General features: G+C 38.3%; 1 protein-coding gene across 2 annotated transcripts in view; it reads left to right on the forward strand.

Annotated features, from left to right (window-relative positions):
* Positions 1-12640, forward strand: part of CYTH3 (cytohesin 3) — a 47805-nt gene that overhangs the window by 31769 nt on the left and 3396 nt on the right. For both annotated transcript variants that reach the window (XM_079320329.1, XM_079320328.1), the window contains exons 6-12: positions 362-442; positions 2471-2583; positions 3636-3784; positions 4537-4648; positions 11619-11695; positions 11781-11852; positions 11974-12128. In XM_079320329.1, the coding sequence (XP_079176455.1) occupies positions 362-442; positions 2471-2583; positions 3636-3784; positions 4537-4648; positions 11619-11695; positions 11781-11852; positions 11974-12128 (759 nt within the window). The remainder of the gene's footprint in view (positions 1-361; positions 443-2470; positions 2584-3635; positions 3785-4536; positions 4649-11618; positions 11696-11780; positions 11853-11973; positions 12129-12640) is intronic.

Raw genomic sequence — 12640 nt, forward strand, 5'->3', positions numbered from 1 at the left:
GACAATTTCTGCAAAAGGCTTTTTGCTGAGTAAATTTCTCAGGCATCCTCCTATGTCAAGGCATGTATAGTAATAATAAATGTGAAGAAAAGAAGGCACAACTATTTTTAGGTCATTTAAATAAGCAGTTCTAAAATAAGTTCAAATGTACTGGCTTTTGCTAACCTACCAGCAAAAACTGGCAAAGCATTACTGTTAAATATGAAAATAGCTCTTAAATAAATGTGTAGATTATTTCTGATGGCTTTATTTATCAGCATGATTGTTTATTTCCTTATTTATTTTCAGAAGCAAATCGAGATAACTGACAAGTCTTTAAAGGTCAGAATTGTGATTGTCTATTTCCATTTTTGTCTTTCAGAGATGAATTTAATATTAAAGTTCTTCAGGCTTTTGTTGAACTCCATGAGTTCGCTGATCTCAATCTTGTACAAGCCTTAAGGTGAGTAAATTCTTTCTGGTTTTTGACCTGAGCTTCCTCTATCAAATTGCATGTTTATATGAGTCACTGTGTTGATTTATTTGTCAGAAAGCTGCTCTACAGCTCAGCACAACTGTACAAATTGCTGTGCAAGTGAGCAGAGACAGCTCTGTTTAACCCTTCTGATGGCTGGTGTGTGTGCTGCCTCTGAGGGTGAAAACTCCTGGTTATTTTCAGACAAACACAAACAATTAAAAACAGCTGTTACTCCTTGGTGTGCCTGCCACATGTGGACATTTGAAGACCTGCTTTATATCTTAGCACAGAGATAGGTTAGAAGAGAAATAAACTCTTTACTTAAGTAATTTTCTTCCTCCTTTTATTCCACCTCAACTTGTCCTTCTGGGCAGGGAGGGGGAGAAATCCACTGACTGTAGTCACTGATTATGTTCAATCACAGAGTGGTAAACTTTATTTCCTTCTGCTTGCCTTAGTTTCTCACTTGTCATGTGAAAGATAGTGTGATATCTGAGTTTATTTTTTCCCTTGCTACATGAATAGCTCTCTTGATTTATCTGGGATGCTTGCATACACTGACCTTGTGAGATCCCTTCTCATCTTGATGAAATTCCATACAGATCAAATTAAGTTGGCTTAGACAGTTCTGGCTGTTTTTTTTACCACGAGTGACTCCCTCCTGACACCAGATAAATGGAAATGTCTGTGTGATCTTTGTTTCTGGTGCAGTGCCTTGTGATGTGGAGTCAGAACAGCTTTGCTATGGTTGAGTGATGTGGTGATGATAACTTGAGCTGCCTGAGGCTTGGGCCAAAGAAGCCTCTTCTGTGGCTGCTGAAGCTTGTCTGGGAAGCTTCATATTCCTGTCTCTTTTACCTAATTTCATGTTAGGTTTAACTTTATTCTTCCTTAGCAGCTGCTACTATTAAATGTTTGTATTTTGGTAGCTTACAAAATTGGTGATCTGGGTTGGAACCTTGCATGAGGTGAGTAAAAGATAGTACATAGAGCTGACAAAATAAAGATGGCCTGTGACACTTGAATATAATGTCCTAAAATGAAAACTGATGAAGATAGGAATAAATGGTTGTTATATTGGCATCCAGTGTACAGGGAATAGTGAGAACTTGTTTTGCATGGCAGAGCATGTAACTTTGCTGGGTTAGATCCTGGTTTAATTCAGATCATTCTTTTGTTAAAAGAATAAATGATGAAGTTAACTGGAACATTTTAGTGCCACAGTGTGCCAAAATAAATTTGTGAATACTTCTGTCCTGTATGCATTCCAGTGTATCTCTATGTAGAAATAATAAGTTAACAAAAGTGAACTCTGTATTTCAGTTTATGCTGCTAAGCAGCAGCAAGATCTGCTGCATATATCACAAAATTACTAAAATGATGACAGGAGTTTTTCTTTTTAAGGCCTAGGTCTGATTCTTGTAGGGTGAGCTTACAGTAGACAGGCAGCACCTCTCTAAGCACTGGGGTTTTCTTCTGATTGTTACAATTTTTAAAAGGTTTTGTGTATGAATTTAAGTAAATATGTCAAGTCCTTTTGTATTCCTTGCTTCTCTTTCCTTACACCAGAAATGTTATGTATAATGTGTCTTTTTACATTGTGAATAAAGTCTAGCAGACTGTTCATTGCTTTTGTAGCCAGGAAACCCAGGGAGGATTGAACTCATTTTTTCCCAGCCTAGCATTCTCATGGCAAAAATGGGATGCATACAGAAAATTGTTTACTAGTCTGGAAAAAAGAGAGATCCTCAGAATATGAACTGCCATATTATCTTGCCTGATAGCATGCAGTGTTGCTGGCTGAGTTACTGGGCTAGCCATCTGTGCATGTTGCTTTATAATAGCTCCTGACTTGTGTGTTGAGAGATTGAGAACATATTTCTAGGACATTCTATATAGACAATGCTGATTTATTTATTATTTTTTTCTTTTGGATTGTTTTGGATTATTTGTAATAAATATTTAATATATAAATACTACAATGAGTCTAACAACTATTCTTCCCTTCTGTAGGCAGTTTCTGTGGAGCTTCAGACTCCCAGGAGAGGCTCAAAAAATTGACCGTATGATGGAAGCTTTTGCTTCACGTTATTGCCTTTGTAACCCAGGAGTCTTCCAGTCCACAGGTCAGTCACAGGAAACCACAGCAGTTCCTAAGTGCTTGTATGATCCAAATATATATTTGTATTTGTGTGTTTGTGTATGTTCTGCTGCATCTGATGCAAGGAGATGATGGGCAGTTGAAAGTTAGGGATAAAATGATGTGTGAAATGGGAAATACTTGAGAAATGAGAAGATGTGACTGTCTAATTCAGGAGGTGCAAGCTTGATCAGAATGCATTTTTATTTATAAAACATCATAGAACTGGACAGAATGCCCTGGCATTGCTGTTCTGTTTGGTGATATACACAAATAGACTGCTCTTAATCATTTAATTTAAAGAACAGATAGGATGGAAAGAGGTTGGTGTAAAGCAGGTCTGTGACAGCTAGAGAGGAAAATAGCTACTGAAAACAAACTGCTAAAGATGCAGACACATTTTTCTTCTCTGCAGCAGGTTTTCATCCTGCTTTTTCTTACACAGAATTTTGTACTTGAATTCTGGGAGAATTTACTATAATCATAACTGTGTCAAGAGGCATAAAATTTCCTTTGTCATCATCTGATATTATCCAGCAGTGCTAGCTACCTGTGTATGCTAAGGAATTGAGTCAGTGTAATTTTCAGTCTTTTTAAATGTAGTCAAAATATTATTTTGAAGAGATCATTCTTTCTCTTTGGAGAAAGCTTTGGAAGTACTTTGAGTAGGAGGAGGCTGATGGACCAAGTTTATTATAGCACCCACCACTATGATTTAGGCAAAATCTGTGCAGAGAACATTTTGCCCAACACTTCAGCGTTTCGAGTGAAATGTTAATTTAAGGTGATGGCAATGATTTCATAAGAGTTTAAATTTTCTTCTATTCTCATACAGTTTTTCTTATACTTTATTTGAGCTGTAACATTTTTTCTTCTTGGGCTTACTTCAGCAGCTTAAGGATTTTAGACTTTAATATATCATGTTCAGGATTTTTGACTGTTTATTTTTCTTTATCAGTCAGGATGAGCCCTATACTAATTTTACAGATTTGTACACATAACATGGGAAGATAAACCACTTTTCAAATATGATTTCAGATACATGTTATGTGCTTTCATTTGCCATCATTATGTTGAATACCAGCCTGCACAACCACAACGTGAGAGATAAACCCACAGTGGAGAGATTTATCTCCATGAATCGTGGCATTAATGAAGGTGGAGACCTTCCAGAGGAATTGCTAAGGGTAAGTTGGGTAAGACAAAGCCTGGCTTTGTGTTTTTAATAACAGACCTGAAAGTGTGTACAGCAGTTCTCAGGCAAATTTGTAAATGGAAGGCAAAAGAACAAAACATGTGTAACCATTTGAGTAGCTAAAAGAAGCATTTTTTGTTACTCACAGCTTCTTTGAGCTGGTTCTCCTTATATCCAACCTTTTGTTGGGAACAGGCTGTTTCAGAGAAAGTGCTCTGTGTATCTCTCTGTAGTTTGCTTATGGCAAAATTCTTGTAGAATTGGCTTTTTATGAAAAAAAGTAGCATTTCTATCAGAAAACATAGTAAAAATTATTTTCTTCTTTATTATCTCTCATTTTTCCTTCATGTCTTGTGGAGCTGCCTCCTTGAGAAATCAGTAAAAATAACTGCTGTAAAGCAGTGTTACAGGCTACACCATTTTCTGAAAACCCAGATTCATTGCCAAAACTTGTACTAAATGAAGCTCATCTTGAAAACTTTGAAATATTAAATGCTGAAGTTAAAAGAAAATTGTCATTGCTAGGAGTGCACAATAAATTTGTACTTGCTTATAGATTAAGTAGTTTGATTTTAAACATGATCAAAGTAGAAAATGAAGATGGACGGGGGTGGTTCAGAATTTCATGGACAATATTTCCCGTGCTCTTTACACTAATATTCTGAGAAGCAATAAGATATCCTGGTTGCATTTTCTGTTCAGACATTTATTAATGAGGTCTTTTTCCTCTTTTATTTTTTCTAGAATTTATATGAAAGTATTAAGAATGAGCCATTTAAAATTCCAGAGGATGATGGAAATGATCTAACGCATACATTTTTTAATCCAGATAGAGAAGGTTGGCTGCTGAAATTAGGTTAGTCACAAGGGCAGTTCTGCTGCTGTCTGTTTGTTCTTTGTTAGCATGTTTGCTGCTCTGTGTCTTCCTGCTTTCTTGTCAAGGTAACAGGTTTAACTTTGTATTTTAAAATGTATGAACCAAAATAAGTAGCTCCTTTACGTCCGAAGGCTCTTGCTTCTTATTTTGCATACCCAAATTAGCAATCTCCTTTCAAACTTGGGAGTTTTATTTCTGAGATCTGAGAAATAAAAACTCATGGACAAAAAGGAAACACCACATGGTATTTACCACATGCTGTGACTGATAAATAACAACTAAGTCTCCATAAGGTCATTTCAGAAAACTGTGTGATGCTTCAACACAGTTTTCTGTGTACAAAAAGAGGATTTCTCTTCAAATTGTTATTTTTGTATGTCTTTATTTTTCCATATTATTTGTGAGTTTCTCTTGGTTTGGTTTTGGCTATGATTTTTTAATGAGTGGTTTAAATGTGCCTTCTTGTTTTCCTTATGGCCTATGACCTATCACCTTTCTGTTCTGTGACTGGCTGTCTCTGCTTATTCTGCATTAGGAGGTACGTATCTGATTGCTTTCCAGCCCCCTCTTCTTCAGTTGCTCATTCTTTTATTTTCTTCCTCCTTCCTCCTGGATTTTTCTTTTTTCTTCTTTTTTACTTTTTTTTTTTTTTTTTTAAATCAGATTCGTTGTAGCATTTTGCTTTTTCACTCAGTGTCACTAACAGTGTCATCAGTGGTGCTCTGGGGGACTGGCATGTCAGTGTCTGACTCACATGCAAGTGTGTTCTGCAAAAGAAGAAAGTGTTTACAGGCAAAGCAGGAAAATAAAGATGACTTCAGCACACTTTTTTCATTCATGGAAGAACATAACAAGGAAAGAATCTACTGAGAGTAAACAACATATCTTAGTCATGAAGTTTCAGTGGTTTTGTTACTTGTTAATCAATGGTAATAGATTATTGAAAGATTGACTACATTTGGACTATGTATTTGTAATAGCTGTTCTTTTTCCTTTTTAAAAGCTTTTTTACCTTTTTAAATAATATATTTAGCTTATTTAACAGGGTCTTAAATGAGCTTCAAATTTAGGGTTGTAGAACCCTCAGGTAGTTCGGTCTCCTGGCACTACAAGATGCCTTTGTTCTTACAGACTCTTGTAAAGCCCATGGGATTCTTTTTCACTTGGCCTGAGGGAATTATTTCCCTATATAAAGGACACTGACACTTTCTTTTAAGAGTTGTTTTTCCAAAACAATTTTTTTTTTTAATTTAAACACCAGCACACAGTTCACTAGAACCAGTTTTTGGCCACTTTAACACATTAAAAATGGAAGGAACTTTGGGAGAATGGTAACTGAAGTGTGGAAGGGGTGCACACAGGGAGGATGGTGAAAGTAGAGCCTGGATAGAGCCTGCTGATTGCACCTGGTCATGCTTGTGCTGGAAAGAAATGGATGTGAAAAGGAAACACTTGGAATTCATTCACGTGCTCCCCAATGTCAAATTCTGATTTTTCTGCTACAGATGCTGTGGAGCTCCTTTTCTAACTAAAAGAAGCAAAGCTCTTGCTTTTTGACTGTATTGGCTCAGCTGTCACAGTTTCAAACATGACTTTGCAGCTTTTCTTCTTTTGGTAGGATGAGATGATAGTTAACAGAAAAGCCTTTCAGGCTGGTGTAGGTGGAATGTGTTTTTGGAGAGGAGTTTAAGGCCATCCTGTGCCTGTTGCTGTTGCCAGTGTTCCCTCATGGACTTACACACATGATGAGAGTGCAGGCAAGTGTGAGTGTGTGTAGAGGAGTGACAACATCCTTTGTGGAAGAAACTGCCCATAAAAGATGTCTAATAAAAAAATAGAGGAACAAGAAAATTGAGGAAGCGATGACTGAAAATAAGTGAGAGCTGCCAGGAACTTCTGCACAGTCTGGCTCTGGTGCAAAGTCAATAAACCACAGGACTGAAAACTCTGCCTGAGTCTTCAGTGTGTAGGGTGCAGATGAGGCACAATGCACAGAAAACCCAGTAGTAAAAGGGTGTGTGAAGCAGAAGGGTGTTACACATAACACTCCCACGATATGAGGGTTATTTGAATAAAGAAATGAAACGTGTCCAGAAGCCTCTGGTGAATCAGCCTGGGAATGCCTGGAGCTGTGCTTCCATGAAAGACTGCATTTTTCCACAGACACAGACTGGTACAGACTAATACACTGCTAGTTTAGATGCAATGACCAGAAATAAACCTGGCAGGTTTTTTTTTTTTCCCCCTCTCCTTTTATTTCTTTCCTCTTCTTTGAGTTTCCTATTTGCTAGGATTAACTGTATGTTGAGAATGCTGTCTCAATCCACATAGTTTGCATTTTTACAGTACTTTCTCTTGGGAAGCACTTCTTATGAAATGGGCAGAGTTTCCTTCAGTTCTAGAAGGGTCTGACATTAAAAATGTGTATATTGTTGAAATGCTAAGGAGCCAAACTCCCTGTATGAGGATTTAAGTGCTCAGTTGTGATAACTTACAAGTTGTAATAGTAAGTTTTTATATAAAACTATAAACATGACTAAGACTACTTGCAGACTCTGAGTGTATCAAGACAGTATTTTGTATCTGGTGTTTTCAGCTCTTCCTATTTAGGTTTGTGCCCCTTTCTCAGTATTCCATCCCTCACTATATTGATTTTCTGTGGGCAGAAGATGGACATCGTGAAACTTCCATATATTGTAAAATTCATCTCCCCAAAAGACCAGTCTGGGTTTTAGAAGGCTGCAAGAGTGCAGAAGGCTTTAGGAGAGTTTGCTGCTCTGAATTGTTCAGAGGTTACTGCATTAAATCCAAGTGCTAAACCTGGCAGCCAGACAGCAATTCTGGTTTTATCTATCTAGACTTAGCCAGTGCCTTTAAATAGACACCTTTATCTTGGTAGGCCTGAATTATCATTCAGTTCTGCATTGTTTGAAGCATGGTGTAATGAAAATGAATGCAGCAAGTTAAAAACTGAAAGCTGCTGAGTGCTAGTGAGTCCTCCTTGGAGCAGCTTGACACATTATGAGCCTTCAGAATTTTCTGCATGATGAGTAGTGTTGATACCATGAAATTTTCTGCCATCCACTCTAAGTTATTTTGAAATTGCTGCCTGTGCTCTTTTTGAGAATGCCCAAGTTAGAACCATTCTGCCAGGAAGGTGTGTCCCTGCCTTCAACAGCTGCTCTTGGCAAATTGCTTGCTTTGTGTAATATTCTCTTCTAGTTAGAGGGAAACTATGACATGACTCCCCCAAGCTGGAGAGGAAATGATTCTGGCCAGACACACGAGTGTGTTCATTTTTCTGCCAGTTAGGGAGTGCTTGGAGAGGTTCCAACACTTCCCATCCGCCCTGTCCCGCCGGCGGTTCCAGCACATCTGTCCTTGGGAGGATCTGGTTCCTCTTCCCTGATCTGGTTCATCAGGAAACCACTGCCTTCCTCTGCCTGCTTGGCTCTCCTGGGGACTGAGGCTCCTCCAGCTTGGGGCAGTCAGTGCTCTGGTCAAGGGAAAATGTTTTTTAACAGAAAACCAAACTTTGATCCAACCAGCTGTGTAGTTGTTGGGGCTCTTCTGTCTGGTGCTATCTAAAGTCAGGAGAAAACAAACATTCTTGGTGTATGTATCTGCCTCCTTCAGCTCTAAAACTTTTATATAAATGAGCTGAAGATTTGGGTAGAACTTTGTAACTTTAGGTACCTTTCTGCCTTTAGCCTTAAGGCCTTTTTTTACTTAGGAAATTTATGTTTCCTAAGGCATTGCCAGTTGATTTCCCCTTTATTATAGATGGTTTCTTTTACCTTGTTACCTAGTTTGTACTTTGCCCACAGTTAAAAAAGAAGTAATCTTAAGTTACAAAGGTGAAGAGGATTTCTGTTCCTGTTCCTTTATGTTTTACCTTGTAGCCTTTTCTTGTAGCTTACTTACATTTCCACCTACTGTGGAAAATACTGTGCTTCTATATTTCATTATTTGAGATGCCTGTGTATTTTTGTAATCAGCTTGATCTTTCAGAAGTATGTCACTTATCTCTCCACTTCTGTAGATGTTTATGGATTCATGCTCTGGTTTTCTTGATCCTACTCTGCTAACTTAATTCCTTCCAGTTTTAATCTTTGAAAGGCTGGGAGCTGGAATAAGAGATGAAGTATGGTGCTAAAGCCTCTGTTGTTTTGTGAGCCTACAGCAATCTCAGCTGAGCACAAGAATGTTTTGTTATCACATGTTTTTACCTGTTAATCTCGTGTGCAGTTTATGGGCCACAGTGCCTTATCAGCAACAGCTTGGGCTGCAGCCCATTGTCAAGGCATATTGAACATGTGTGATGTGGTGACCCTTGCAAAATTGATCAGTACAGATTAGAGTTTGAGCTTTATTAGAGTTTCTTTGCTGTTGACAGCTGAAACTCAGTAATGGAATGGGGAAACAGAGACTTATGAGAGAATGGTTCTTTATCCTGCCAAAAAATCCTGATTAACTGTTTTATTTTTTTTGGGGGGGGAGTTTCTTTCTTTTTTTTTTTTTTTTTCTTTGGAAGAGTAACTGATAGCTTGGTGAAGCAGGGACTTAAGGTCTATTTCTATGACTCCCATGAGTGCTGTAATCCAGTGAACTACTGGCTGTTGAAGGGAGCAGTAAGAGGGATGTTGTTGGAAATAATCTTCTTTGTGGCTTCCCTGGAGCTGGGAGATGTTTCATGACAAAAGCTTCCTCAAAACTGCAGCATGATTACAAAAGGTTTCAGGTTTGAGAAATCTGGCTTTTCCAGAGAGTGGATGTCAGGAAAACATTCAGCAAAGTCCACTGCTGCTCACTGCTTGGCAATTCATATTGTTCTGGGAGTGTGTGTTTTAGGTTTAATGGTTCTTTCTTAAGTTATAAACCCATCTTCTTTTAAATATGTGGTTATTACTGATCTTTTATTGTGCTCTGATATGTTATCACACTTAATGAGAAACACCTTTGTTCACTTTAATCTGCTCTGTGATAGTAACCTTTCCCTGTTCAATTCCTTCTCTCTCCTCATGAATTATTTTCCTATTAGAACTGATAGCTGATATTACCTGTTAGCCTGAAAACCAGGGTTGGTTTAGGGCCATAAGAATGTTGGTGTGCTGACCTTGGGGAGCTGCTGGGTTATGTGAGGAGCAGTCACGTTGTGCTGGTGGCAGGGAGTGCCCTGGCACTCACCAGGACTTGGCAGCTGCTCTGCCCCTGCTCTGGAAGTGACTCAAGCTTGAGTTCATCATTCCAAGCCCAAATACTTCCTGCTGCTTGAGCCAGCTCTCAGTCAAGGTGATGGGGAATTTTTCTGGTGACTTAGGTGCCAGTTTGAACATCTCTGCAATGTTTCATTTGAGGATCTGTCACAGGGGTTGTACTCAAATGCCACCAGTTCTTCCCTCACTGTCTCCAGTTCACTCAGCCATTCATTGTCTCACAGCTTCTGCATCTTGCACTTTTTTGCCTTGGCTTATTTCACCACACCTGCTTGCAGATGAAGTTTTTCTTAAGATGTGAGTGCATCTGGTGGAAACACAAAGTTCAGAGTACGTTGAATGTTGCAGTGTGTGAGCACTGGGTTATTCTGGAGGTTGTGAAACCCAGCAAAAGGAAGGGTGCAACATGCAACATACTTGCTCTGCAATGCAAACATGCAGTAGATTGCTGTCAAGAAATGTCATGATATCCCTGGAATTGTTCTTTAATTTAATATGATTTGGATTTCTGTATTAAACAAAAACCCAGCTACCTTAAGCAGAACAAAAAGATTTAAAAATTATGCTTATGTCTTAAATTTGATTGTGTGACTTGGATTAAACTGGATGTCTTGTGTGTATTGATGGTGCTCTTCTGTGCACAGGTGTCCAATAGCAAGATCAACTCTTTTGAAATGTTGGTTTAATGAAAAATTAAATCACTGCTGAATGGATGATGCACAGGTGGTGACATAATCCTGAAGTCAGATAACTATGGTGGATCTAAACCTTTAAACTAATAACATATGCATGCTCTATCTACAATTGTCTTTCTTGGAAATTAGTTTAAAAATAATGTAATGTGGGAAGCCAGGTGTGTTCTGAAGCAGCCAATGGCAGAAAAAAAACCTGAAAAGGCCAAAACAATACTATTGTTTCTAAAAAGGAACTGTTCCCTACAATGTGACATTAGCAGGTGTAAGGAAGAGGAACTTGGTGGTTGCTGTTGTCTAAACAGTTAATGAAGGAAAAATTGGCATTTTTGGAGCAGTAGATATTTCTTCTGTCAAGTGTACTCAACATGTACTTCATGTATTAACCCATGAAGAGATGATGTTTTTAAAATATTGAAAGATGACAAATACTAAATATGGTAAATTTTGGCACAGAATTTGCTCCTCATTGATGACACATCATATTTGCTCTGTTAATGTTCATGAGTACCTTACAGACTTGATGTTAAATCTGGAAGTAAAGACAGATTCTTAATCACATGTTTGCCCATGGGTGGAGTGACAGGAAGGTGATGAAATGCCCTTAATTTTATTGATGAGACCCTTTCCTTGCCCAGGCTGTCGGGGGGCTGCTCCTGTTGCAGTTGCTGGTTCTGCAGCTGCTGCTGGTGTCAGAGCAGCCCAGGGCTGTTCTCACCACACCCTGGCAGCAGTGGCTGTGTCCAGTATTTGGTATTTTGGTATTTTGGTGCAGTGAACACAAGTGAGGGCCTGGGCAGAGGGAGCAGCTCTGGCCACTCACTGTTCCCACAGCTCTGCTGGTTCCTCCATAGTTGATGCTGCCTCAGGACAAGCTGCAGTAACATGTTCCTTTAACCTCACCCATCTGTGCCTGATCCATTTACCATTAAGCAATTAAACCATACTTGGAAGAATAAGCAAAACTTAATTGTTTCTTTGCCCTTTGTTGAAGGCCTGACAGCAGCACATGTTTAATTCTGGAATACCTTTTGTTTGTAGGGGGAAGAGTAAAAACATGGAAACGGAGATGGTTTATTCTGACTGATAATTGCCTCTATTACTTTGAATACACAACAGTGAGTAAATATATCTTGGTGAATTTTCTTTGTAATCAAGATTTATAAGTAGCTAATAATGTGATATTTTCCTAATTTTTTTTAGGACAAAGAACCTAGAGGAATTATTCCATTAGAAAATCTTAGCATAAGAGAAGTCGAAGACCCTAGAAAACCAGTAAGACAGTTTCATATTTATTTTTTTAAATGAAAATGAGTAAACTATATGGAACTCAATTATACTGTTAAATGAATTTATTTGTCAGTTTTGTTCTGCTCTTTTAAATTCTACCCTCCAGAACTGCTTTGAGCTCTACAACCCCAGTCATAAAGGTCAAGTAATTAAAGCATGTAAAACTGAAGCTGATGGTAGAGTGGTGGAAGGCAACCATGTAGTGTACAGAATATCTGCTCCCACCCCAGAAGAAAAGGAAGAGTGGATTAAATCTATCAAGTGAGTTTGAAATCTTAAATGTCTTTCAAAAATGAAGTGTAAGCTCTTTTCAGAGTGTGATACTAAGAGAACTTGCTGTAACTTGTTTGAAGAACTGATATGTCAGTGGCCTTGAGGACCAACCATGACCTCTGTGGGGTTGATGGATCAAGATACAAATCTGTTACTGTTTGGTCCTGAGGAAATAGTGCTGCTAACTCAAATGAGGAGAATATGGATTTATTGTTCTGTGCAAATGTGAAACCTTGTGGGAATTGTCTTTAAACCTAATTCTATTGGATTCTTAGTTCACCCAATAATCGTGTTCACAAGCAGCTTTGAACATCTGCAGCTGGATTTTATGTTGGAAGGTTTCTAAGCACACCCACACTTAAAGAAATAAATAATAGTCAAAGTGTGAAGGTGTAAACTCTACACAAATCACAGTGGAATAGCACCTTGTGCTGAAGAAATATTTGTGGTGCTTAGAAGTCAACCATCCATCTTTAGAGTGTGGAGTTATCCACAAGGAA

Source organism: Erithacus rubecula (assembly GCF_903797595.1).
Source record: "Erithacus rubecula genome assembly, chromosome: 17".
In the NCBI taxonomy this organism is placed as follows: domain Eukaryota; kingdom Metazoa; phylum Chordata; class Aves; order Passeriformes; family Muscicapidae; genus Erithacus; species Erithacus rubecula.